Here is a 25764-nt window from a genome sequence, read left to right as displayed (position 1 = left end):
CTAGCAGACTCTCGCTTTGCTGAGAGTCCCTATTTCCTTTTTTTTTTTTTTTTTTTTTTTTTTTTTTTGCCCAGTAAATTCCATTTTCAAAGTGTCTGCAAGCCTAATTTTTCATGGCTGTATGACAAGGACTCTGTTTTTAGCTGTACTAAGGAGAAAGTTCTACAACATGATGAACTGGGGCTGCCTGGCTGGCCTGGGAGTTAACTAAGTCTTTGTTCTAGACATCAGTGAAGTCCCCAGAACTGGAGCTGTGATTTCTTGGTGAGTGCTGAAACCACCTTGGATTCTGCGAAAGAGCAGATGGTAGGAGCGCTCACAGCTGGGAGAATCCCATTTTTGCTCTGTTCCTCAGTTTCCTTTCTCTATGAAACAGGAATCATGAAATGTATGAACATTTGGAGGGGCTGAGCTAAAGCTGCTCTGCAAATAAGGGCTGCTGGCACCCCATATTCCTCCCACCACAGAGGGACACTATTCCAGGAGGAGATCTGTAGTGCCATTTGTTCATGATGTTGTCGAAGAAAAGAGTCAAACTCTGTAAAATATTGGAAGAGATTTATTCTGAGCCAAATATGTGTGACCATGGCCAGTGACACAGCCCCCAGGAGACCCTGAGAACATGTGCCCAAGGTGGTCAGGGCACAGCTTGGTTTTGTACGTTTTAGGGAGACATGAGACATCAATCAAATACATTTAAGATACATATTGATTCCGTCCAGAAAGGGGGGACAACTTAAAGCCAGTGGGGCAAGGGGTTTCAGATCCTAAGTAGATTTAAAATTTTTCTGATTGGCTATTGTTTAAAAGAGTTATTGTCAATAGAAAGGAATGTCTGGATTATGGTAAGTGGTTGTGGAGACCAAAGTTTTATCATGCAGATGAAGCTTCCAGGCAGCAGGCTTCAGAGACAGTAGATTGTGAATGTTTCTTTTTTTTTTTTTTTTTTTTTTTTGAGACAGAGTCTCACTCTGTTGCCCAGGCTGGAGTGCAGTGGTGCGATCTCAGGTCACCGCAACCTCCACCTCCCAGGTTCAAGCAATTCTTCTGCCTCAGCCTTCCAAGTAGCTGGGATTACAGGCACGTGCCGCCATGCCCAGCTAATTTTTGTATTTTTAGTAGAGATGGGGTTTCACTATGTTGGCCAGGCTGGTCTTGAATTCCTGACCTCAAGTGATCCACCCGCCTCGGCCTCCCAAAGTGCTGGGATTACAGACATGAGCCACTGCGCCCAGCCAGATTGTAAATGTTTCTTATCAGACTTAAGATCTGTATTGATGTTAATGCTGGTGCTGGTCAACTTTTCCTGAATTCCGAAAGAGAGGAGGGCATCATGAGGCATTTCCAACCCCTGCTGCCCATCATGGCCTGAACCCCAGTCTTTGGGATGTCCTCACTGAAAGGATGGGGTCCATTCAGATGGTTGGGGGGCCCTTAGAATTTTATTTTTGGTTTACAATGTCATTGCTTCAGGATGCAGGCCTGACTCTGGGGCTTTGAATGAGTTCTGGGCTGCAGTTGAGATTAAGGCCACTTGCCACTAGACAAAGGAAGTGTACCGGGGACCAGTTTGGTGGCCAGGCTTCACTCTTAAAGGGCTGCTTGTTAGAGGCTGATGTAAAGAACCTGGGCAATGTCATCTGCGAATGGAACAAAGGTGAGCTTCATGTGAGATGGACTGGGAAGTCCCTTTGGCAACCCCTGCCACACAAGTTTCTCTGTAAGGAGGCATGTGATGACTTCAGCCCTTGGCCTTTGGATCCTATAATAGTGGAACAACTGGAGGAGTACCAGAGCCCATGACTGGATTCTGATAGAGGGAGCTGGAAATCAGATCCCACACCAAAAACTCAAGACTGGAGTCCATCTGTTGATAGCAAGCAGGTCTTATCTTTATTTTGTGATGCATTATTTACTTTTTTTTTTAATTATAGTTTAAGTTTTAGGGTACATGTGCACAACGTGCAGGTTTGTTACATATGTATACATGTGCCATGTTGCTGTGCTGCACCCATTAACATTAGGTATATCTTCTAATGCTATCCCTCCCCCTTCCCAAAGCACTTCAAACTTTTTTTTTTTTTTTTTGAGATAGAGTTTAGCTCTTGTTGCCCAGGCTGGAGTGCAATGGCACGATCTCAGCTCACCGCAACCTCTGCCTCCTGGGTACAAGCGATTCTCCTGCCTCAGCCCCCCGAGTAGCTGGGATTACAGGCATGTGCCACCACGCCCGGCTAATTTTGTATTTTTAGTAGAGACAGGGTTTCTCCATGTTGGTCAGGCTGGTCTCAAACTCCTGACCTCAGGTAATCCACCCACCTCAGCCTCCCAAAGTGCTGGGATTATAGGCGTGAGCCACCGCGCCCCATTATTTGCTTTTCAAAGCATTGTTCAATACATTTTTTCATTTTGATCCTTATAACTCTTTGATAGGGGTAGAGCAAATATAAACAGCCCCAATTTCAAATAAGGTAAGTTGAAGTCTGAGAAGTTAAGCTCACGGAGGTCCCCTGGCTAGGTAATGGCAGAGCCAGGACCGTAATCATCAGGACTCCTGACTCTGACACTGGTGCTTTCTCTAAGACATAGTTGGGAAGGAGAGAGACCCCACAGTGAGGAGTTCACCTCAGGCCTTTTCCTCCTTTCCTCCTCTGTTAACTGGAGGAGGAAGTGGAGAAAGCCAGAATCGACATGGATGGGAAGCTAAGGTGACATCAGGACCGTGATGCCTAACTGAGCACGTCAAAGCAGAGGAGGCCAGCAGTAGAAAGTAGGAAGTGAGGAAGGAAACAGGTGGAGGTTTGCATGGACACTTCCTGTTCACAAACTTCTTATGTTCCTCATTTCATTAACAGCAGCAGTGGAATTTCATGGACAATTGGCGCTGAGCACTAACTGGGAGGTAATGAGAGAGGGAGGATGCAGGTAAAGGCTGTTTGAATTTAAATTCTTTTTCTTTGGGGGGATGGAGGGGGGCAGATTTTTCTAAAGGCAATTTTAGTGCTGGAAAAAGTTTCTAGCAAACAGCTTTTGGACTTTTGTGTCTTCTACTGACAGCGTTAAGACTGTCAGCAGGTCTCCAGCCTGCCAGCCTACTCTGCAGAATCTGGACTTGCTAAACCTCCAGAATCACTAGTGTTATGGGCTGAAATATGTCCCCTCTGTCTGCTGCCCACTCCCCAAAATTCATATGTTGACATCCTAACCCCTAGTACTCAGAATATGACTGTTTGAACATAGGGCCTTGAAAAAAGTGATTAAGGTTAAAAGAGGTCACTAGGATGGACCCTAAACCAACAACACTGGTGCCCTTGTTAGAGGAGAAAATCTGGACACAGACATGAGCATGCACAGAGGAAAGGTCATGTGAAAACAAAGCAAGAAGTCAGCAACCTGCAAGCCAAGGACAGGGCTCAGAAGAAAGCCACCCACCCCGTTTGCACCTTGATCTTAGGTTTCTAGCTTCTAGACTGGTGAGAAAATAAATCTCTCTTAAAGCTACTTAGTGTGTAGTATTTCCTAGCTGACTAGCTCAGGGACAGTGGATTATAACTTCCTTGAAGCAAAGGACCGTGAACTATGCCTGTCCTCCCACTCCATGCGTTGCCCCTTGTGTGTGAACTAAATGATGTGCTAGACTGGGCTTAGAAGCCTTGGCACCTGCTACTAAAATACAGAAAATTAGCTGGGTGTGGTGGCATGCGCCTATAGTCCCAGCTACTCGGGAGGCTGAGGCAGGGGAATAGCTTGAACCCGGGAGGTGGAGGTTGCAGTAAGCCAAGATTGCACCACTGCACTCCAATCTGGTGACAGAGCAAGACTCTGCCTCAAAAAAAAAAAAAAAAAGAAGCCTTGGCACCTGGGTTCTCTCCAGTGGTGATGCACTGCTGAAGGGGCACAGGAAGAGGGTGGAGGCAGTGGACTTAGCTGGGAAGTGGTAACAAGAGCCTCAGAAGGTGAGGGATATGGCAGGAATTTTATGCTCTGGTTGGTTGGTACCAGGTTGACCATGGGAATCACATCAAGTGAATAATAACCTGTGCTGAATTATTTTGTATTCTCTGGTGTGCCTAACATAATGCCTAGGACTTAATACTCAATAAAGGTTTTGTTGAATGGGTGACTGAATAAATGGCCAAGGCAGGGCTGGAAGATGGAGCTATCTTACACTTTTTAAAAAACTGCTTAAGCATACATAGATGCATGTGTGTGCCTAGAAATCTTCTGGAAGAAATTACTAACAGTGGTTGCTTTGGGTGAGTGGACTGGGATAAGAAGGAAAGTTTACTTTTTTACTGTATACTCATACTGTTTATACATTTTCATGAACATATGATTCTTGGGTCACACAGCAGACTATTAGGTGTATGAAGCTGGACTCAATGGAGAGGCAATGAAGGCAGAAAGCCTTTTATTTTATTTTTTTGAGACAGGGTCTTGCTCTGTCACCCAGGCTGTGGTGCAGTGGTGCAATCATGGCTCACTGCAGCCTTGAAATCCTGGGCTCAAGCAATCCTCCCACCTCAACCTCCCAAGTAGCTGAGAGTACAGGCATGAGCCACTATGCCCAGCTATTTATTTATTTATTTATTTATTTATTTACTGGTAGAGATGTGGTCTCACTATGTTGCTCTGGCTGGTCTTGAACTCCTGGGCTCAAGCAATCCTCCTGCTATGGCCTCCCAAAGCACTGGGACTATAGGCAAGAACCACCACACCCGACCCAGAAAGCTTTTTAACCCACTATTATTCCCCCTCCTCTCTCTCCTAAGTGCCAGCACAATTACTGAAGAACACTTCAGTCTTCACACGCCGCCCCACAGTGCCCAGAGGGAGCACAGAGTGATGGTGTAGATCCCCAGCATGAAAAGGTAGCTTTGGAAGAGCAGTCGGTCAAAGCGGGACAGGAGGACCAGCCACTCTGCCTCCTGTTGGTCTGTCTGGTCCTGAGTTTGGAGGTAGTTGCTGATAGATTGAAGCTGCGACCAGACTTCCTTCAGGGTTCCTGGCTGGGCCAGGTGCTCTCCACACAGCGAGGACTCTGTGTGATGGAGGAAAACACCCTGGGTGAGCCAGGGACTACCAAGACCCACCTGGACTTTCTCTTGAAGCTGATGGCCTCATCCTTCAAGGAAAGTTGCAGGTGAAACTGAGCAGTGGGTTGTGTTTGGGTTGGGTACTCTCCCCACCCGATTAGGCGAGGCAAAGTTGTACTGCAGGAAGCCTCAGAGAACACGTCAGAGCTGTTATTATGTAAGCAGGGTGTATGTGTGCTAGATCCGTCCAGGAGAGTTTCTGAGTTAGAGGTCAGCCCAAATGGACTCAGTAGGAGCTTTAGGGGCTGGGATGATTCTTATACTTGTTCACATTAAGCAACTAGAACCTAAATGTACACAAGCTCCTTGTATGCATGTGTGCACGTGCATGCCAGCACTGTGCTATTCTGAAATCAATGGCTCAGTCACTTTGGGTAACTGGTTAAAATTGGGGATAAAAACAAACAAATAGGCTGGGTGCGGTGGGCTCACACCTGTAATCCCAGCACTCTGGGAGGCCGAGGTGGGTGGATCACCTGAGGTCAGGAGTTCGAGACCAGCCTGGCCAACATGGTGAAACCCTGTCTCTACTAAAAATACAAAAATTAGCAAGGCATGGTGGCACACGCCTATAGTCCTAGCTACTCGGGAGGCTGAGGCAGGAGAATAGCTTGAGCCTGGGAGGCAGAGGCTGCAGTGAGCAGAGATTGTGCCACTGCAGTCAAGCCTGGGCGACAGAGCGAGACTCTGTCAAAACAAAGAGTAACTGAGGGCCTGAAATTCAAGCCAAAATTAGACTTTCAGCTGAGCGCAGTGGCTCACACCTGCAATCTCAGCACTTTGGGAGGCAAAGGAGGGAAGATCGCCTGAGCCTAGGAGTTCGAGACCAGCCTGCGCAACATGGCAAAACCCTGTCTCAAAAAACCAAACCAAAACAAACAGAAAAACAACAAAATGAGACTTTCTAGAAAGCCAGAAGCAGGCAGCCTTCAGTCTCCAGAGAGATAATATAAAATGCCACACCCAGGCTAAGAAGCAGTTGTTGTAGGTTTTTCACATAGGCCAACGCAATACCTAGTACATCATCAACGGGAATGAATTTTTAAGGTGATCAATCCAGACGGGGGAGAAACACAAGGCTTCTCACACACCTGTTACCACAGCACGTTGGGCCCTGGGTTCCACTCTAGGCCTGTCAGCATCGGTGTCCCCTCGAAGGCACAAGAAGGGCTGCTCCTGTCCACCACGCTGCTCATCATGGAGGAATTTGACCAACACGATGGACTTAGCTAAGCTGAGAACCAAGAAGGCCATGCAGATGGTGAAGAAGTGCCCTGAGAGAAGCCAGAAGAGGTGCAGTTAGCCTCCAGTCTGAAATGCAGCATCAGATTTTTTTGTTTTCTTTAGGGACAGGGTCTTGCTCTATTGCCCAAGCTGGAGTGCAGTGGTGCAATCATGGCTCACTGTAGCCTTAACGTATTGGGCTGAAGTGATTCTCCCTCCTCACCCTCCTGAATAGCTGGGACTACAGGCACACACCACCACACCAGGCTAATTTTTTTTTATTTTTGGTAGAGACAAGGCCTCACGGCCGGACTTGGTGGCTCACGCCTGTAATCCCAACACTTTGGGAGGCTGAGGCGGGTGGATCACAAGGTCAGGAGATCGAGACCATCCTGGCCAACATAGTGAAACCCCGTCTATACTAAAATACAAAAAATTAGCCAGGCATGGTGGCGGGCGCCTGTAGTCCCAGCTACTCCGGAGGCTGAGGCAGGGGAATTGCTTGAACCCAGGAGGCGGAGGTTGCAGGGAGCGGAGATCACACCACTGCACTCCAGCCTGGAGACACAGCAAGACTCCATCTCAAAAAAAAAAAAAGAGAGAGAGACAAGTCCTCACTATGTTGTCTTGAACTCTTGGGCTCAAGCAATCCTCCCACCTCAGCCTCCCAAAATGTTGTGATTATAGGTGTGAGCCACTGCATCTGGCTTGCTCTTTTGTTTTTTTCCCTTCCTTCCTTCCTTCCTTCTTTTCTCTCTTTCTCTCTTTCTTTTTCTCTCTTTCTCTCCCTTCCCCTCCCCTCCCCTTCCCTTCTGTTCTTGCTCTGTCACCCAGGCTGGAGTGCAGTGGTGGGATCATAGCTCACTGCAGACTCAAACTTTTAGACTCAAGCAATCCTCCTGCCTCAGCTTCCTGAATAGCTGAAATCAATGGCTCAGTCACTTTGGGTAATTGGTTGAAATTGGGGATAAAAACAAACAAAGCGGCCAGGCACAGTGGGCTCATGCCTGTAATCCCAGCACTCTGGGAAGCTGAGGTGGGCGGATCACCTGAGGTCAGGAGTTCAAGACCAGCCTGATCAACATCGTGAAACCCCGTCTCTACTAAAAATACAAAAAATTAGCCAGGTGTAGTGGTGTGTGCCTATAATCCCAGCTACTCAGGAGGCTGAGGCAGGAGAATCGCTTGAGCCCAGGAGGCAGAGGTTGTAGTGAGTATGCACTGAATGCCCTGTTGATTTTTAAAATTTTTAGTAAAGTCTCACTATGTTGCCTAGGCTGGTCTTGAACTCCTGAGCTGAAGTGGCCCTCCCACCTTGGCCTCCCAAAGTGCTGATATTACGGGCGTGAGCCACCATGCCTGGCCAGCATCAGATCTTTCACAGGGGTCATGTAAGATGAGTGTCCAGTGACCCCGAGGCTGCTTACCAATCAGAGGGGTGCTCCCTACACTCCGTGGCACCTGGTTGGACATGTTGACCCTGAAGATGGTGTAGCCCACCAGCACACTGGTCTTGAACACAATCCTGGCTCGGCAGTTGGGTGGCAGGTAGAAGCTCCCCAGGTCCACCAGCATGAGAAAGATGCTAGGAATCAGCAGACTCACGACATAGACCAGGGGGTGCCTGCGCATCACCACCTGGCCGGGAACAAGCGGTCTGATGAAAAGAGGATCTAGGCCAACAGACTCAGATTTGGCCAAATTCATAGCCAGGAATGCTCCCCGAAGTCCCAACGTTTTTGCATAATGTGAAAAATCTGTCTAATTTATCTTAGAAATATGTTTCAGGTTACTTTTTGGTTTAGAAAAGAGAAAAAAATCCTTTAAGGTTTACACAGAGCTAATATTAATATTATTAATAGTGATAATAAGAAGCAGCAGCTAGCATTTACTTACCACTTGCTGTGTGCCAGGCACCAGACTCAGTGGCTCATAAACTTAACTTACTCAGTCTTCACAACTTTAAGGGCTGGGTATCAACTTCATTTTACAAACAGGTATCATTAACTTCATTTTACAAACCAGGAAACTGAGTTTCAAAGAGGTTGAATTCCTTGTTTAAACTCACCCAGCTGGTAAGTGAGAAACTGTTTTGAAACTAAAATCTTCCTTCTGAAACCACTTATTATGCAATATATTGTATTACTTTTGTGTGTGTGTGTGACGGAGTTTCGCTCTTGTTGCCCAGGCTGGAGTGCAATGGCGCGATCTCAGCTCAACCTCCACCTCCCAGGCTCAAGCAATTCTCCTGCCTCACCCTCTCAGGTAGCTGGGACTACAGGTGAGTGCCACCATGCCCAGCTTATTTTTTGTATTTTTAGTAGAGACGGGGTTTCTTTTTTTTGAGACGGAGTCTCGCTCTGTCACCCAGGCTGGAGTGCAGTGGTGCGACCTCGGCTCACTGCAAGCTCTGCTAGAGATGGGGTTTCACCATGTTGGCCAGGCTGGTCTCGAACTCCTGACCTCAGGTGATCCACCTGCCTCGGCCTCCCAAAGTGCTGGGATTACAGGTGTGAGCCACCGTGCCTGGCTTATTGTATTACTTTTTGGTCTAATCTATCTCCTTCCTTGGATTCTGAACTCCTTAGCACCTGTGTGTCTATCATTCTGGGCAGGAAAACTTGCACAATTAAATTTGGAAGTTTGAAGACGGCTCAAAAATGAGACTATCTGCAAGGTGTGAGCAGGCTTTAGGGAAACCACAAGATGGCGGGCAGACCCCTGGGCTTTTCAGGGACTGGTTGATCTGTTACCACCCTTAGGCCTGAAGGAGTCAAGGGCTGGAGTGGTGACCAGACCTGAAGAGAAAGCTGTGCAGAGGCTGCCAGACAGGACCTGTGGTTTTCTCTTAGCCTGCCTGGTGTTGACTCCACTGGGGCAGAAATGGAGAGCTAAGTACCCCGTCTCGGCCCTCCTCCCTCCTCCCATCTCCTGCCACTGCTTCCCCTGCCCGCTCCCTCTCCCTACTGGTCAAGCATGACCAGTGGTCCCATCTTTGCAAGCCACAGCTCAGTTTCCAGGAGCACAGATGCAGGGGGTGAAGGAGTGCGTCTCAGTGGAGGCCGCCTGAAGCTGTCCTGCTGGCCTGCACTGTGCTGGCCACACAGAGCTCCTCTTGTAGCTTGGAATTTGGGTCTCATAAAATTACTACTATTGTTGCCATTTTTTTATACCTCACTTCTTTGAAATGATGATGGCAAGTGTCTTTAATAAGCACACACTCCATTCTCATCCTTCCTAAAGAGAAACAGGTGAATGGCAGGGCTGTTTCCCCACTACGGCCTGGACTGTCATCTCATCCCATCTCTGGGGTAGTTAGATAATCCCCCAAGGGGCCAAAAATAAGACCTATCTTACAGTGGGTATTCAATAAATGTTTATTAAACAAATGAGTATTCTGGACCCTTTGCTGTTGGATTTGGACAAAAATGACATTTGAAATCTCCCATTTCTCTGATTCACCAAACAATGAACGGCTCAATATGTGTCAGATAGTGTGCCGGACACTTTCACACATATGGTGTGATTTATTTAATCCTCACTGCAAACTTGGTAGGTAATAGCCTCTACTTTATAGATTTTCAAAAGGAAAGCTGAGCTCCCTTAAGTGAGTAAGTTGAGTAAGGAACAGAGCTGGGATGTGCCCCCACATCTTCCGATTCCAAGCCCAGTGCTTTTTCCCAGGACAAGATAGCTACAACTCTTGACCTGACCAGACCTCTGAGTTGAGTGCAGGGTTCTTCTCCTTCATCCCCATCTCCCACTGGAGAAGAGTGTCACAAAGAAATGAGCCAGGGCAGAGGTGAAGTGCAAAGGCCAGTGATGGAGCAGGAGGTGCCGGGAGAAGAGCTTGGCTGGGGGAGATGAAACATCACCTTGCTGATAAGAGTGGGAGCTCTCCAGCCATTGGGTCTGGGAGCACATCCCGACTCTGTGGAGCTTGGCAAGCCAGAGTTGTTTGGCAGATTGTCGTCTGCCTGTTGTCATTCACATTAAACCATAATTGGCTGCAAATACCTAAACCAGAGCGACACTCACTGCTTTGCAATAATCTGGTTAAAACACATTTCTACCAAAGTGCAGTCAACAAGGAAAGCAACAAAAAAATTAACTGTCATCAGCCTGCACCCCTCTAGCTCCTGTCATCATGCAGTGACTGAGATGGCTGTGGTTAGGTGGGGGCAGGAAAAAGGGAATCAAGTGGCCAGAGTCCATGGGGGTATTATGTTGTGGCCCATTCTGGGCTATTGGTGATCTAGCCTTGTGGGGTCGGGGTGACGGGGTGACCACCCCTGCTGACTCTGGAGGGTAGAAATGGGAACGCTCCCTAGAGACTTGGCAGATACTATACAAAGGGGAAGAAAAACATAAGCAAAGTACAAGAAGGCATGTTGGTTAAGCAGAAAGAGCCCAGACTCAAAATCAAGGGGACAGGCCAGGTGTGATGGCTCAGGCCTGTAATCCTAGCACTTTGGGAGGCCAACACGGGTGGATCACTTGAGGTCAGGAGTTTGAGACCAACCTGACCAATGTAGTCAAACCCCATCTCTGCTAAAAATACAAAAATCAGCCAGGTGTGGTGGCACGTGCCTGTAGTCCCAGCTACTCGGGAGGCTGAGGCAGGAGAATCGCTTGAACTCAAGAGGCAGAGGTTGCAGTGAGCCGAGATCCCGCCATTGCACTCCAGCCTGGGCAACAGAGTGAGACTCTGTCTCAAAAAAAAAAAAAAAACACCAAGGGGACAGAGTTCCAGAGCCCTTTGATTCCAAGTGTCTGCATGGGCTAGTTTAAGTCCTCCTGGATGATGGAGTCAACTCCTCCATGCCTTGATTTCCTCCTTTTTCAAAAAGCAGTTTACTTTTGCCTTGCCAAACATCTTGGGTACAACTGAGATGAGCAGCTGTGCTCTCTACAGCACGTCCCTATGTAAAGAAAACAAGCTGAGATGACACCTCTCCACCCAGAGGCTGACACGACAGCAAATCTATGTCTGGGACAGAGCCAGAGATGGATGGTGTGGCCCCTCAAGGTCCCTGATTTCCAAGAAAGTACAGGTTTATCAGACCACGTGTTCCCCGAGAAATCATCTGAGGGAGAGCTGTGGCAAGAGCTAAGAGGTTAGGAGGTAGGCAGGCTTTGTGGATATGAGCCTATGTAGTCACACAGAGCCTGCTCTTGAAAGGGCCCTGCACTTGGTTTAGTGCTCCACTGGTGCTATTTTGAAATTCTTAAAAATGTTTGAATAAGGGGTCCTGCATTTTCATTTTTCACTAACCCTGCATATTATTAGCTGACGCTGTCAGAAGGATAGTCCTCACTGGATGTCAACAGTAAATGAAGGCAGAGGGAAAAGACATAGGGACAAGGGTGGACAATTAGCTTCTGCTGTAACATAAAGCAAAGCCGTCTCTTGTCTTTGTTTGGCTTATAGAATCGCAAAACTAGATAGGCCTTCCAAAACCACCTCATCCATTCTCTTACCTTTAGGAAGGATGTTCGCATTTCTAAGACACACAAAATAGTACCTATAGTTTCGGGTTTTCGTTTTCTTCCAGAAGAAAGAATCCACCTTTTTCTTGTGGTTATTTAGGGGCAATGTTGCCTATGGACTAGTTTTTTTTTTTAGACACAATTTCGCTGTTATTGCCCAGACTGGAGTACAATGACGCAATCTCGACTCACTGCAACCTCCGCCTTACAGGTTCAAGCGATTCTCCTGCCTCAGCCTCCTGCGTAGCTGGGATTACAGGCACCTGCCACCATGCCCAGCTAATTTTTGCATTTTTAGGGTTTTGCCATGTTGGCCAGGTTGGTCTCGAACTCCTGACTTCAGGTGATCCACCTGCCTCAGCCTCCCAAAGTCGTTAGCCACAGTGCCAGGCCTAGACTAATTTTCCCTGCAAACCCAGTGCAGCCTAAATAAACTCTAATTTCATCATATAGTTTTCAGAATTTTTTTGTTTTTATTATCTCATTGGATAATCAGAGCCCTTTATTCCTTTGTTCAATAAACATTAATTGAGCATGAACAGGTTGTCTGGTACTATCCTAAATACTGAAGTTAGTACTATTAATAAGACAGTTCCCTGCCCTTATCCCATCTTGTAGGATCAGGAAGCAGATTCTGGTGATTGAGTGTTTCATGAGTCAGTTGCAGGAGAGAAATTTTGCCCCAGAATGGACCATAATCAAGGTCATTACCTGCTTCAGATCATTTAAACAATGAGATTTGGGACTTTTCGAGTTTATATTTAGATGATATTTTGGACTTAGAGTTGACACTGGAATGATGCTGGGTTAAACTTTGGGGGATGTTGGGATGCGGCTGAATGTATTTGCACATGGAGCAGAAGTGAATTTTGGGTTGCAGACTCTACTAGGTTGAAGAGGGCCCCCAAGAATTCATGTCTTTCCTGGAACCTCAGAATGTGACCTTATTTGGAAATGAGATCATTGAAGATGTACTAGAGTAGGATGAGGTCATACTGGAGTAGAGTGGGCCCTTAATCCAATGTGACTGGAGTTCTGATAAGAAGAGAAGAGACACACAAGGAGAAGGCCGTGTGAAGATGGAGGCAGAGACGGGAGCAACGCATCTACCAGCCAAGGAACACCACAGGTTCCTGGCAGCAACCAGGGGCAGAGGAGAGGCAAGGAGCAGATTCTCCCTCAGAATGCCCAGAAGGAACCAACCCTGCCCAAGTCTTGATTTCAGATTTACAGCCTACATAACTGCAAGAAAATGAATTTCTGTTGTTTTGAGCCACCCAGTTTGGGCTACTTTGTTATGGCAGCCTTGTGACACTAATACACGTGACCTGCCAAGTAATGCCCAGTGGGCAAATGGCAAAGAATGGACCAGAATATACTGCACTGCCTTTAGTTGTGTGTCAGCATGATATGGAATTAGGCACATAGTTTCTGGAGTCAAGTTGCCTGGGTTCAAGTCCAGGCTCCACCAGTCACCTTGCAGCCTCCTGTAAGTTACTTAGCTTCTCTGCACCTCAATTCATTTATTTGTAAAAATGCAGATACTTGGATCACCCATCTTCTAGGGATGTGAGGATTATAGGTACAAACTTTAAAATGGTGCTTGGCATAGGCTAAGTGCTCAGCTTTGTGGTTATTGCTATTATGTCTCCCTGGGCAGATTTTGGGGATCTGTGATAGATGTCAGGAGCCTTCATTTATTCATCTTTATGTCCTAAGTGTTCACCATGGAGCCTGGCACATGGTAAGAACTCGAAAGATGTTTATTGAATTGTACTGGAGTCTGGTAGTAGCACTACTTTTAGTTCCAATATAATGGGAGTGTGGAGTTAGCCCGAATGGAGGCTATCCTCTTGAGGTCAGTCTTTCTGAGGGCGACCTCTCTGCGGATCATGCAAGAAGCAGTGACTCCTGCTTCTGCTGAGTAGAAGGCATGCCACCTGCTCAGTGAGACACTGCTCTCTGCAAAACTGCCCCTACCTACAGCTCATCATTTCTAATGGACTAAAGGAGCTGGTGCCTTTAAATTCCACAGAAAGGGAAGAAAAAGCACTTTAGTTTCAGTCCATGTTCCCCATTAGACACCCTTCAGGTGTTAGCAATATTATGCCACAATTTCATTATCCATTAAAGCCAGGTAATAATAAGTACACAAAGGTATTTGGAGCCTATTGATGTTAATGAAAGAGATCAATCTAATTCCGAATGTGTGTGTGGAGAGCTCCTTGGAGATGGAATAGGCCCCAAGGTTAGCCTGTAATTGCCTCCTTGATGGTAGACCCCACCAGTACTCAGTTTTGCATGACCATCTTTATGACACAGTTGGAATTTTGACGCCTAGACTCCGCTTCATACAGAAGAACCCATTTGCCTCCTCTCCAAAGCCCCTCCCAGCATTCCCAACTCAGAAAGAACAGGAAAGTTGCTGCCATTTAAGCACCGGAGTCAGAGTTTCTTGGATCTAGACTATGGGTCGCTCTGGATTAGCAGAAAGTCAGTCTGTGATTCCCACATCACTTGAGTGACCCAGAAAGGATATCCAGGGCTCTAAATTCTCTCTCTCTTTCTCTCTCTCTCTCTCATATGATCTGCTAGCACTTAGAGGGATCTTGATTTTCTATCAAGTTTATAAGCTGCATTCAATAAGTATCTCAACAAAGTTACTCTACCTAATCTAGAAAAAAAATTATAACAGAAAAAGAGGATAAATGAAGCACCTTTCTTTCCCAAATGCCCGCTTTGCATTTTCTAGGACACCCTGTGCGCACCCCAATTCCTGCCCGAATAAACACTTTACTTGGTGTGAGGATATCTGTGGTTGGGCTCGGTTTAGTTTCCACAGCTGTCCACCCTTTTCCATCCAACACGAGTTCCTAAATTGTATTCCTACCTCCTCCCACTTCTACCCTCATTCTTTAAAGAAAAAAAAAGAAAAAAACCACTGCCATGCAAAATCAAATGCTCTCACCCTGCTGTTTCTGGGAACCAGCACCTCCAATAATATATTGGAGGAAACCTCCCCTCCCATGGCTGCTGGGCCGGGTCCCAGGCTGTACACAGACATCTTTGTAGGGAGAAGTGCCTGTGCTCTGGGCCCCCTGTGGAACGTAGCCTGACTCCAAAGTATCCGTGGTGTCCTCTGATAAACAATTTGTGTCCCAGAGTCGGCAGCTATGATTGCACATTAGCTGAAACTCATGGGGCATCCCGAGCACTTGATTTAGTATAAATGGCAGCAGTGTACCTCAGGCCAAGGGCAAGGATGAATTTAGAATAGATTATTGCTTCTCCTGACTTCCCTACCCGTCCCCAACCTCCCGCTGGGCAGCCTGGACTGAGACACAGCCGGCGAGTAGATTAAGAGGAGATGGTCCTTTGCTGTCAGGACCCTGGCAGGCCCAGTGTTGGCATAATAGAATCAGGCTCTGAATTTCACATCACTGGCCAAGGGCTGTTGAAGGAAAGCCAGGTGCCTTGGTTGCTAAATTCAGAGTGGGATGTCTGGTATGGAGTAAGAGCATGAGCCTAGGCTCTGTGCACAGAGCAGAAATGCATGGAGGCTGAGCGAGGTTGGGAGGCAGAAAACTGTGATCGTCACTGAATCCACTTTTAGTCTTTCTAAAGCTGCAGAATCGCTCCTGAGTCTGTCCTCCTGTCCCACCAAATATGATCTGTGACTCTACTCAGGATTCTCTCCCTACTCTGCTCCTGAGGACCAGGGCAGAAGCCAGCCCTGCTAGATAACCCACGTCCACCCCCGGGGCAAAAGGACCCATGGAAAAGTTCCAAGAGCATGAAATCAAATTGCACCTGCCTCCAGCACACTTCCACTTCAAAACGTACCCGGGGGGAAGCATGGCAGTGAGGAGAGCAGAGGAACTGGACCATGGCTCTGAGATCCAGGGAAGCCTCCCCTCCATTAGACAATCTTCTGTCTCTGTTCATCATAATTAAAATGGAGATGGTATATAGAAAACCTTCAGCTGCTGTTGACGAATTAACATTTAGGGTGAAGGAAAGTGACATGTAACTACAAATAATAGCTGCTCTATGGAGAGAGAGAGTGTGTGTGTGTGTGTGTGCACATGTGTGCCTGTGTATGCAAGCACACGCCCTTGTTTACCTGCCCCATCTCTTTCCTGTGTTTGTCTCCTCCGTGCAGTGTAGGTAATGGTGTGTGCAGTGTTCTCAGGAGCGCTTGGTAGGTGACTATGTTCCACCTTGCATGTGCTACTCCTTCACATTTCCCTTTAATGCTCTCCATTATTCGGGCTGCATTAATAATGTTTGTAGGCTGATATCTTTAAAATTAATGAGGTGTTTACTCCTAGCCAAGAAACTCATTGAAATTAAAAAAAAAAAAAAAAGCTTGCTTGCTTTCCTTCCCTTTTCCTTACAAGAAAAGTGGACAAACAGGCCACAATGCAAGCTTTGCTTAAAACCAAGCAGGATTCTAGGCAAGAGCCCAAAGCCCACCATCAGGAGGGTATGAGTTGCGATTAGCTACTAGCCAGCATTATACATTAGTCAGGTTCAAACCACAACTGTGTCTAAGAGGCCCAGATTTAACAAGAGCTTTGCTGGAAAGCTGTATACACCTTTAACCAATTAAGGGATACCTGTAACCTCAATAATAGTTTCTTTCTTTCTTTTTTCTTTCTTTCTTTCCTTCTTTCTTTTTTCTTTCTTTCTTTCCTTCTTTCTTTTTTCTTTCTTTCTTTCCTTCTTTCTTTCTTTCTTTTTTTCTTTCTTTCCTTCTTCCCCCTTCCATCCTTCCTTCCTTCCTTTCTTTTCTTTTGACAGAGTCTCCCTGTGTCACCCAGGCTGGAGCGCAGTGGTATGATCTTGGCTCACTGCAACCTCCACCTCCCGGCTTCAAGCGATTCTCATGCGCACACCACTACACCCAGCAAGTTTTTGTATTTTTAGTAAAGATGGGGTTTTGCCATGTTGGCCAGACTAGTCTCGAACTCCTGACCTCAAATGATCTGCCCGCCTTGGCCTCCCAGAGTTCTGGGATTACAGGCATGAGCCACCGCACTCAGCGAATGATAGTTTATTTCTTCACCTCCCCTTAGCATATCCATTGTACCAGAGCACCTTAGTCTAGTCTAAGTTTTCCTTCTTATTCCAAAGGTATATTTTTAGGATAATTCATCTTGTGTGCAGTCCTGACCTGCCTGTGGTTTCTATTTTTCAACTGAATCCATTACTTGGCATGAAGGACCACCATTCCCTCACTACCACCACCACTAGCTGACTTTTTGCAGAAAAGAAGAATGCACTGCTGAATACTAATGATGTAGTTTACCAGTTGTGTGAAATTGTTGCAGACCATGTGTCAAAACAGTTTCCCAGGGGGCCAAAGATGGGACAATGGCTGCCTCTGGAGTACAAATCAGCGGGCTTCACTGTCCTGTACCCCACCATCCCCTAGTTTCATGCCGGACAAATTTCCCTATGAACAATGCAGCCAAGGGCTGCATCGGAGGAGTGTGGGTTCCCATCATAATTTTGAGGGGTTAATTGTTCCCTCTGATCCAGAAGCTACCAGTGGTCTCTGTGGGTCTTATTGGCTAATCCCTTAAGATATTCAAGTTAATAATATTATCGTATTATGCATCTGCATCTGGAATTAGTTGATAATATACTCAATAAAAAAAAAATAGGACAATAATGTTGATGAGAAAGTCTTCCCAATTTGTTGTTGTTGTGTGTGGGTTTGTCTGTGTTTTTTTCTGAGTAGCAATTAGAAGCCATAATGTGAGTATGTGTGGAAAGATTGGAGGATTCCTGCTGCAGGGCATGCTTCAGGCCTCTGGTGTCTGAATACCAGGCCTCTGGTGTCTGTTATCTTCTGGAGGGGCCCAGCATCTCCCACTGAACCTCTGCTCTGTGAAATGCTGGAATGCAGGTGGATGCTCAGAGCCTGCTGAAGTCCCTGTTCTTGGGTGATAATGAATGAGAACATGCAATAGAGCAGAAATTCCTTGGCCCAAGAGAGAAGGCCAAAGGCTGTGGAGAAGCGGGCAACGGGGACAGGTAGTAAAAAACCTACATTAAACTGAATCTGTGCAAATCCTCCAGCGCTGCTCTGCAGGATGCTGTATGTGGAGGACACAGATAGAAGTTCCCACTCACTGTCATTCAAAAACGCCTTTTTGTCATGCTGAATGTCTTCTGGGCTCCTCAAAAAGGCCAGGTCTACGTCTTCCACTGCAAACAACACAAACAATTGACTTTCCCAGAGAAAAAGAGATGCCAACATCCACCCACTTTTCCAGCTCCCAATTCGAATCCTTCCTCGTTCTCCTGCCCCCATAGGCACAGTCTCCATGGCCTTATTTGAATTAGGGGGTAGGGATGTGGAATAAAATCTTTCTAGTCATAAAAAAACAACAACTGTGAATTTATGGCTTGGAGTACACTCTCTGTAGAATGATGGAGCTTGCCTGCGATTTCTATAATATTATCCATGGCAGTAGAGGCCTAACACTGTGTTTCCAAAACAACTGTGGGGGTCTACAGCATCATACTTGGTCTGGATTACAGCAGGAGCCAAAAAACCGCAAGAAGAGATTCCAATTTTTAAATACCCAATTATCTGCAAGAATAAAATAGACCTGAAGGATAGTATAATATCATTTCACCTATGTGCACCAACCTAGCATTAATGGGTATCTCTCATGGTTTACCTGTATGCAGAATGCTCTTGAAGGTCAGGCTGCAATTCTGGACATCAAATGGAAAAGCATATGTCTCTAAACTGCACGCAGAGACCACCTGGATGGGCTTATAGTTCTCAATGGTCCCAGATGAGTTCACATAAACATAGGGAAGGTCAGGGGATCTTTCAATTTCCACACTAGATGAAACACAAGAGAACTTGTTGTCACAGAGAGGATGTTGGTCATTTCAAAACATAGGAGATGGTAGTGACCATGAGGTCCAGGACCAGCCTAGCCCTGCAAAAACAGAATCGCATTTTCCATGAGATGATTCACCCTGGCAAAGATGAGCTTTTCAGTGACAGCCTCGTAAGTTAACTCATTTGCTGCTATAACAACACAGACATAATGAGTAACCTCAACATTAGTAACCAGATCTGTATCTTAAATAATGTCAACACATGGCACTTCTAACCTGAATACTCCCAACAATATGCTCCCCTTCAACTTGAGAAGCAAAAATGAGCAACACTGACTGAAAGTAAGCAGCAACTGGCCCGACTATGCCAAGCAGTCTAAACCCCACAGAAATACACACCGGCACACTTACAACTCATTGATGATGATATCGGGGGCCCAGATGGCACTTAGAGGTAGGGAGATCTCTCTAATCTCATCAAACATGCTGGAGTTCCAGGATAAAAATTCATCATTCCAGACCTGTTAGTAGTAGCCAAAAAGAAAACTCATCAAAATGGGGCAATGTCTACTTCGCTAAAGAACTAAAGAGGCATTTGGATTAATAATCCAATTTATCAGCCTCTTGGTTCTACCTGTTAGGAGAAAGGACTTCCCATCTGAATCCTAAAGATGGTAGTCCCAACTAGAAACCAGGGCCATACATCTTAAATGAATTATAATACATTAGGTCTGCTGCAGATCTAAGGAACTATAAATACAAAGATAATACCTATTTCTTAAATAACTATATTTTGCAGCAGATCCAGATCAGGAGTGGAATATATTTAGAAGAAAACATAATTATTTACCTCTTGGTACCATACACTTGTCTTTAATATTTGATTCTCTGCATCCTGCAAGGCAAAAAGAAAATCCACTCCAAATCTTAGAATGTCAATAAATCAAAGGCCAATTCAGCAGTAAGGAAATTCAGAAGAAGAAAATCAAATCTAACCAAATAATGCTGATATTAAAAACATTACCTAGACTCTTCAATACCTAGGCATTCTCAGTTCTTACTTATTATGCACACACCTGTCGCTATGAGCTTTACTATATTATCTATGACAAAACGGCACTTTGCCTGCCCTTGACATCTTGAATGATTTGCTAATCTCTTTCCCACTCTAATTAGTTACTCTACCATTAATCAGACTAAAAAATGTTATGTTGTCTTAGTAATTTTGGGCTAAAAAGATGAGACCAAGCTTTGATTTGTAATCAAGATATTATTCATAATCTTTCAATGAGTGTTAGCTCAACTGTTATTGGCAGCCATTCCTGTTAAGTTACCGTATGTTTGGATTTCTCTGCTTATAAAACAGACTGAATGAGCTTATTATAAATGAAACATATTTTAAATGATATAATAGATGTGATTTCCCATGTCTGCAATGAGTCCATAATATTTTTAAAAGACCCCCCAAAACAGCAATTTAAAAAACCCTCCTGGCTGGGCACAATGGTTCGTCCCTGTGATTCCACATTTTTGGAGGCCAAGACAGGAGGATCGCCTGAGCCCCGGAGTTTGAGACCAGCCTGGGCAACACAATGAGATTCTGTCTCTACAAAAAAGTTGAAGATTAGCCAGGTGTGGTGGCACACACCTAGTGGTCCCAGCTACTTGGAAGGTTGAGGTGGAAGGATTGCTTGAGTCCAGGAGGTCAAGATTGCAGTGGGCCATGTTTGTGCCACTGCACTCCAGCCTAGGTGACAGAGAGAGACTCTGTCTCAAAAAAAAAAAAAAAAGAGAAAAGAAAAAAAAACCCTCCTCACCAATTTTTTTCATATCTAATCTAGTAAAGAACATTCTGAAACTCAGATGTTCTTAGGAATTTTTTAAAAAGGGATATCTCACACCGTATATAAACATTAACTCAAAATGAATCATACACCCAAATGTAAGAGCTTAAACTATAAAACTCTTAAAAGAAACCATAGGAGTAAGTAAATCTTCATGACTTTGAATTAGGCAATGGTTTCTTAGACATGACAACAAAAGAAAAATAAATGAGACTTCACCAAAATTAAAAACTTTTGTGCTTTAAAGAACACCATCAAGAAATGAAAAAGACAACCCACAGAATGGGAGAAAATATTTGCAAATCACATATCTATTAAGAGGCTTGTATCCAGGATATAAAGAACTCCCACAACTCAACGACAACAAAAGACAAGCAGCCCTGTTTTAAAATGGGCGAGGCCGGGTGCGGTGGCTCGCACCTGTAATCCCAGCAGTTTGGGAGGCTGAGGCTCGTGGGTGGATCACAAGATCAGGAGATGGAGACCATCCTGGCTAACATGGCAAAACCCCGTCTCTACTAAAAAATACAAAAATTAGCCGGGCGTGGTGGTGGGCGCCTGTAGTCCCAGCTACTCGGGCGGCTGAGGCAGGAGAATTGAGTGAACCCAGGAGGCAGAGCTTGCAGTGAGCCCAGATCCTGCTACTGCACTCCAGCCTGGGTGACAGAGCAAGACTCCATCTCTAAAAAATAAAAATAAAAATAAAAATGGGCGAGAGACTTGAATAGACATCTCTCTAAAGTAGATATACAAATGACCAATAAGCACATTAAAAGATGCTCGAGGTCACTGCTATGGGCCAAACGGTGTCCCCCCAAAACCCATATGTTGAAACCCTAACTTCCAAGGTGTTCATATTTGGAGACAGGGCTTATAGGGAGTAATTAAGGTTAAATGATGTCATAGGGATAGGACCCTAATCTCATAGGATTGGTGGCCTTATAAGACAAGGAAGAGAGAAAGATCTCTCTCTACCATGTGAGTATACAGTGAAAAGGTGACCATCTGAAAGTCAGAAAGTGGGCTCTCACCAAGAACCAAATCAGCCAGAACCTGATGTTGGACTCCCAGCCTCCAGAATTGTGAGAAATAAATTTCTGTTGTTTATGCCACCTAGTCTGTGGTATTTGTTACGGCAGCCCGAACTTCCTAATACAATCACTAATCATTAGGGAAATGCAAATCATCAAAACCACAATGAGATACAAACTCACACTCATTAGAATGGCGACTGTTTTTTAAAAAGCAGAAAATAACAAGTGTTGGTGAGGATGGGGAGAAATTGGAACCCTTGTGCACTGTTGGTGGAAATGTAAAATGGTGCAGCTGCTGTGGAAAACAGTATGGCACTTTCTTAAAAAGTTAAAGATGAAATTACCATATAATCCAGCAATTCCACTTCTGAGTACACACCCAAGAGAACTGAAAGCAGGGGCTTGGACAGGTATTTATACACACATGTTCATAGCAGCATTATTCACAATAGCCAAGGGGTAGAATCAACCCAAGTGTCCATCGACAGATGAATAGATAAGCAAAATGTGGACTATACATAAATTGGAATATTATTCAACCTTAGAAAGGAAGGAAATTCTACAGCCAGGTGCGGTGGCTCACGCCTGTAATCCCAGCACTTTGGGAGGCTGAGGTGGGTGGATCACTTGAGGTCAGGAGTTTGAGACCAGCTTAGCCATCATGGTGAAACCCCGTCTCTACTTAAAATACAAAAATTAGCCAGGAGTGGTAGCGCACACCTGTAATCCCAGCTACGAGGGAGGCTGAGGCAGGAGAATTGCTTGATCCCAGGGATGGAGGTTGCAGTGAGCCAAGATTGCGCCACTGCACTCCAGCCTGGGCAACAGAATGATACTCCGTCTCAAAAAAATGGAAGGAAGGAAATTCTGACACATGTTACAACATGGATGAACCTTGAGAACATGATGGGAAGTGAAATAAGCCAGTCACAGAAGGACAAATACTGCCTGATTCCACTTAAATGAGGTACCTAGAGTACTGAAATTCATAGAGACTGAAAACAGAATGAGTTGCTGGGGTGAAGGAAGGGAAAGTTATCGTTGAATGGGTAAACAGTTTCAGTTTTCACTGTTCACAATAGCAAAAACATGGAATCAACCCAAATGCCCAACAATGATACACTGGATAAAGAAAATGTGGTACATATATACCGTGGAATACCATGCAGCCATAAAAAAAAGAATGAGATCATGTCCTTTGCAGGGGCCTGGATGGAGCTGGAAGCCATTATCCTCAGCAAACTAACATAGGAAGAGAAAACCAAACACCACATGTTCTCACTCACAAGTGGGAGCTGAACAATGAGAACACATGGACACGGGGAGGGGAACCACACACACTGGGGCCTGTCAGGGTGGGGTTTTGGGGAGGGAGAGCATCAGGAAAAATAGCTAATGCATGCTGAGCTTAATACCTAGGTGATGGGCTGATAGGTGCAGCAAACCATGGCACATGTTTACCTATGTAACAAACCTGCACATCCTGCACGTGTATCCTGGAACTTTAAATTAAATTAAATTTTACAAAAAAGAGAAAACAGGGCCGGGTGCGGTGGCTCACGCCTTGTAATCCCAGCACTTTGGGAGGCTGAGGTGGGAGGATCAACTGATGTCAGGAGTTCAAGACCAGCCTGGCCCATGAAACCCCGTCTCCACTAAAAATACAAAAATTAGCCGGGCTTAGTGGCACGTGCCTGTCATTCCAGCTACTCGGGAGGCTGAGGTAGGAGAATCGCTTGAACCCAGGAGGCAGAGGTTGTAGTGAGCTAAGATTGAGCCACTGCTCTCCAGCCTGGGCAACAAAGCGAGACTCTGTCTCAAAAAAAAAAAAAAGGAAAGAAAAAACATATACTCTAAAACACATTTGTCCAGAATATCAATTCTATAAGAAAACATGTGCAGAGAAAAGTAAAAATTAGCAGCGATGGTTGTTTTTATAATTTGAATTATGTGAATTTTTTCCTCTATAGTATTATATTCTTCTGTATTTTCTACATATCTACAATAAGTACATTATAATCCGGAAAAACATTAGTATTTTTTTAAGTTACCAAGCTGTCCCACAAAGAAATATGAATGGCCAGTAATCACATGAAAATGTTTAACCTCAGTAGTAATAAAAGATGGAAAGAATGGTCAAAACAAAAAAGGAGTTTCAGTTTTGCAAGATGAAAGGAGTTCTGGAGACTGAATCACGGTGATGGTAACACAAGAATGTGAATGTACTTAATGCCACTGAACTGTATGCTTAAAAAAGGTCAAGATGATAAATTTTATGTTGTGTATTTTATGACAAGTAAAAATGATAATACAAAGTGGATAAAGGATTTGGCTATATATTTCTCCTAAGGAGATATACAAATGGCCAATAAGCACATGAAAAGATGCTCACCATCATTAGTCACCAGGGAACTGCAAATCAAAACCACGACGAGATACCACTGTATCCTCACTAAGACAGCTAAAATTAAAAAGATAGACAATAACAAATATTGGCAAGGATGTAGAGAAGTTGGAGCCCTCAAACATTGCTGGCAGGATTATTAAGTGATTCAGTCAGTTTGAAAACCAGTCTGGGCTGGGCTCGGTTGCTCACGCCTGTAATCCCAGCACTTTGGAAGGCTGAGGCAGGCAGATCACCTGAGGTCAGCAGTTTGAGACCAGGCTGGCCAACATGGTGAAACCCCTGTCTCTACTAAAAATACAAAAATTAGCTGGGTGTGGCGGCGCACACCTGCGATCCCAGCTACTCACGAGGCTGAGGCATGAGATCACTTGAACCCGGGAGCTGAAGGTTGCAATGAGCCAAGATCGTGCCACTGCATTCCAGCCTGGGTGACAGAGTGAGACTCTGTCTGAAAAAGAAAAAAAGGAAAGAAGGAAAGGAAAGGAAAGGAAAGGAAAGGAAAGGAAAGGAAAGGAAAGGAAAGGATAGGAAAGGAAAGGAAAAGCAGTCTGATATTTACTTAAAAGGTTAAACATACATTTATCATATAATGCAACAATTCTACTAAGTATATAACCACGAGAACTGAAGAAATAAGTCCACACAAAAAACCTGTATAAAAATATTCATAGCAGCATTATTTGTGATAGTTAAAAAGTGAAACCAATATAAACATCTATCGACTGATGAGTGGATAAACAAAATGTGATATATCCATACAATCGATCATACAGCAATAAAAAGTAATAAAATACTGATGCATGTGACAACATATATGAACTTTGAAAGCATGCTAAGTGAAAGAAATCAGTCATAAGAGGCCATTTATGGTATGATTCCACTTATATAATATGTCTAGAACAGGCAAATCTATAGAAACAAAAAGTGGATGAGTGTTTGCCTAGGGCTGCTGGGGGTGGAATGTGAGGTGTGACTGCTAATGGATATAGGGCTTCTTTTTGAGGTGATAAAAATGTTCTGAAATTAGATAGTGGTGATGGTTGCATAACTGAATATACTAAAAAACACTGAATTGTATACTTTAAATTGGTGAATTTTGTGGTTGAATTAAATCTCAAAAAAACCTGCTATTTAAAAAAAGTATTAATAAAGAAAAGGGCAATCATTTTTTAAGACATTTCCAGTATATTTATAAGAAGTCTGATGCATACTATTAAAGAACTCTCCTTGAACTCATTTTTTTTTCATTTCTTTCCATGTATAATCCATCACTAAAAACTGCATCCTTAAAAGAGAATAAAAGGATAAAAAACACAAGATGAAGAAATAGGAAATAAAATGTGTAAGACCAGCCTGGCCAACATGGTGAAACCCCGTCTCTACTAAAAATACAAAAATTAGCTGGGCATGGTGGTGGGAGCCTGTAATCCCAGCTACTTGGGAGGCTGAGGCAGAAGAATCATTTGAACCCAGGAGGCGGAGGTTGCAGTGAGCAGAGATGGCGCCACTGCACTCCAGTCTGGGTGATAGAACGAGCCTCTGTCTCAAAAAAAAAAAAAAACAAATTCGTAAAACATTTCCTTTGCTGATTTAGGTTCAAAGCTCAAGAGTCACTTAGGTAACATTCGTATTTCTGTAATATTTAGTACAATACCAAATTTCAGTAAATGAAAGTGTTTAGGAAGTTGATGGCATGAAATCAACTAACAGCTCTCGTTTCCTCCCCAGAACTGGGTATACGAAATTAATTGTCCAATTATCCAGCGACATAAAAATCCACATTCTTTGTGCACAGGGTCAAG

At 44.7% G+C, this 25764-nt stretch overlaps 1 protein-coding gene across 5 annotated transcripts in view; it reads right to left on the bottom strand.

Annotated features, from left to right (window-relative positions):
* Window positions 1-585: 585 nt before the first annotated feature.
* Window positions 586-25764, bottom strand: part of HTR3B (5-hydroxytryptamine receptor 3B) — a 41811-nt gene continuing 16632 nt past the window's right edge. For 2 of the 5 annotated variants that reach the window (XM_055094860.2, XM_034933738.3), the window contains exons 2-9: window positions 23948-24016; window positions 19528-19572; window positions 19089-19198; window positions 18506-18675; window positions 17869-18026; window positions 7748-7958; window positions 6188-6370; window positions 586-5041 (exon numbers count right to left, since the gene is read on the bottom strand). In XM_055094860.2, coding sequence (XP_054950835.1) covers window positions 4806-5041; window positions 6188-6370; window positions 7748-7958; window positions 17869-18026; window positions 18506-18675; window positions 19089-19198; window positions 19528-19572; window positions 23948-23953 — 1119 coding nt within the window. In that variant the 5' untranslated portion in view covers window positions 23954-24016 and the 3' untranslated portion in view covers window positions 586-4805. The remainder of the gene's footprint in view (window positions 5042-6187; window positions 6371-7747; window positions 7959-17868; window positions 18027-18505; window positions 18676-19088; window positions 19199-19527; window positions 19573-23947; window positions 24017-25764) is intronic. The other 3 variants (XM_055094858.2, XM_034933736.3, XM_055094859.2) reach the window with 2 other exon arrangements.

This window comes from Pan paniscus, chromosome 9, assembly GCF_029289425.2.
Source record: "Pan paniscus chromosome 9, NHGRI_mPanPan1-v2.0_pri, whole genome shotgun sequence".
NCBI lineage: Eukaryota > Metazoa > Chordata > Mammalia > Primates > Hominidae > Pan > Pan paniscus.
The sequence above is the reverse complement of the archived record's forward strand: the minus strand, read 5'-3'. Positions and strand labels throughout refer to the sequence as shown.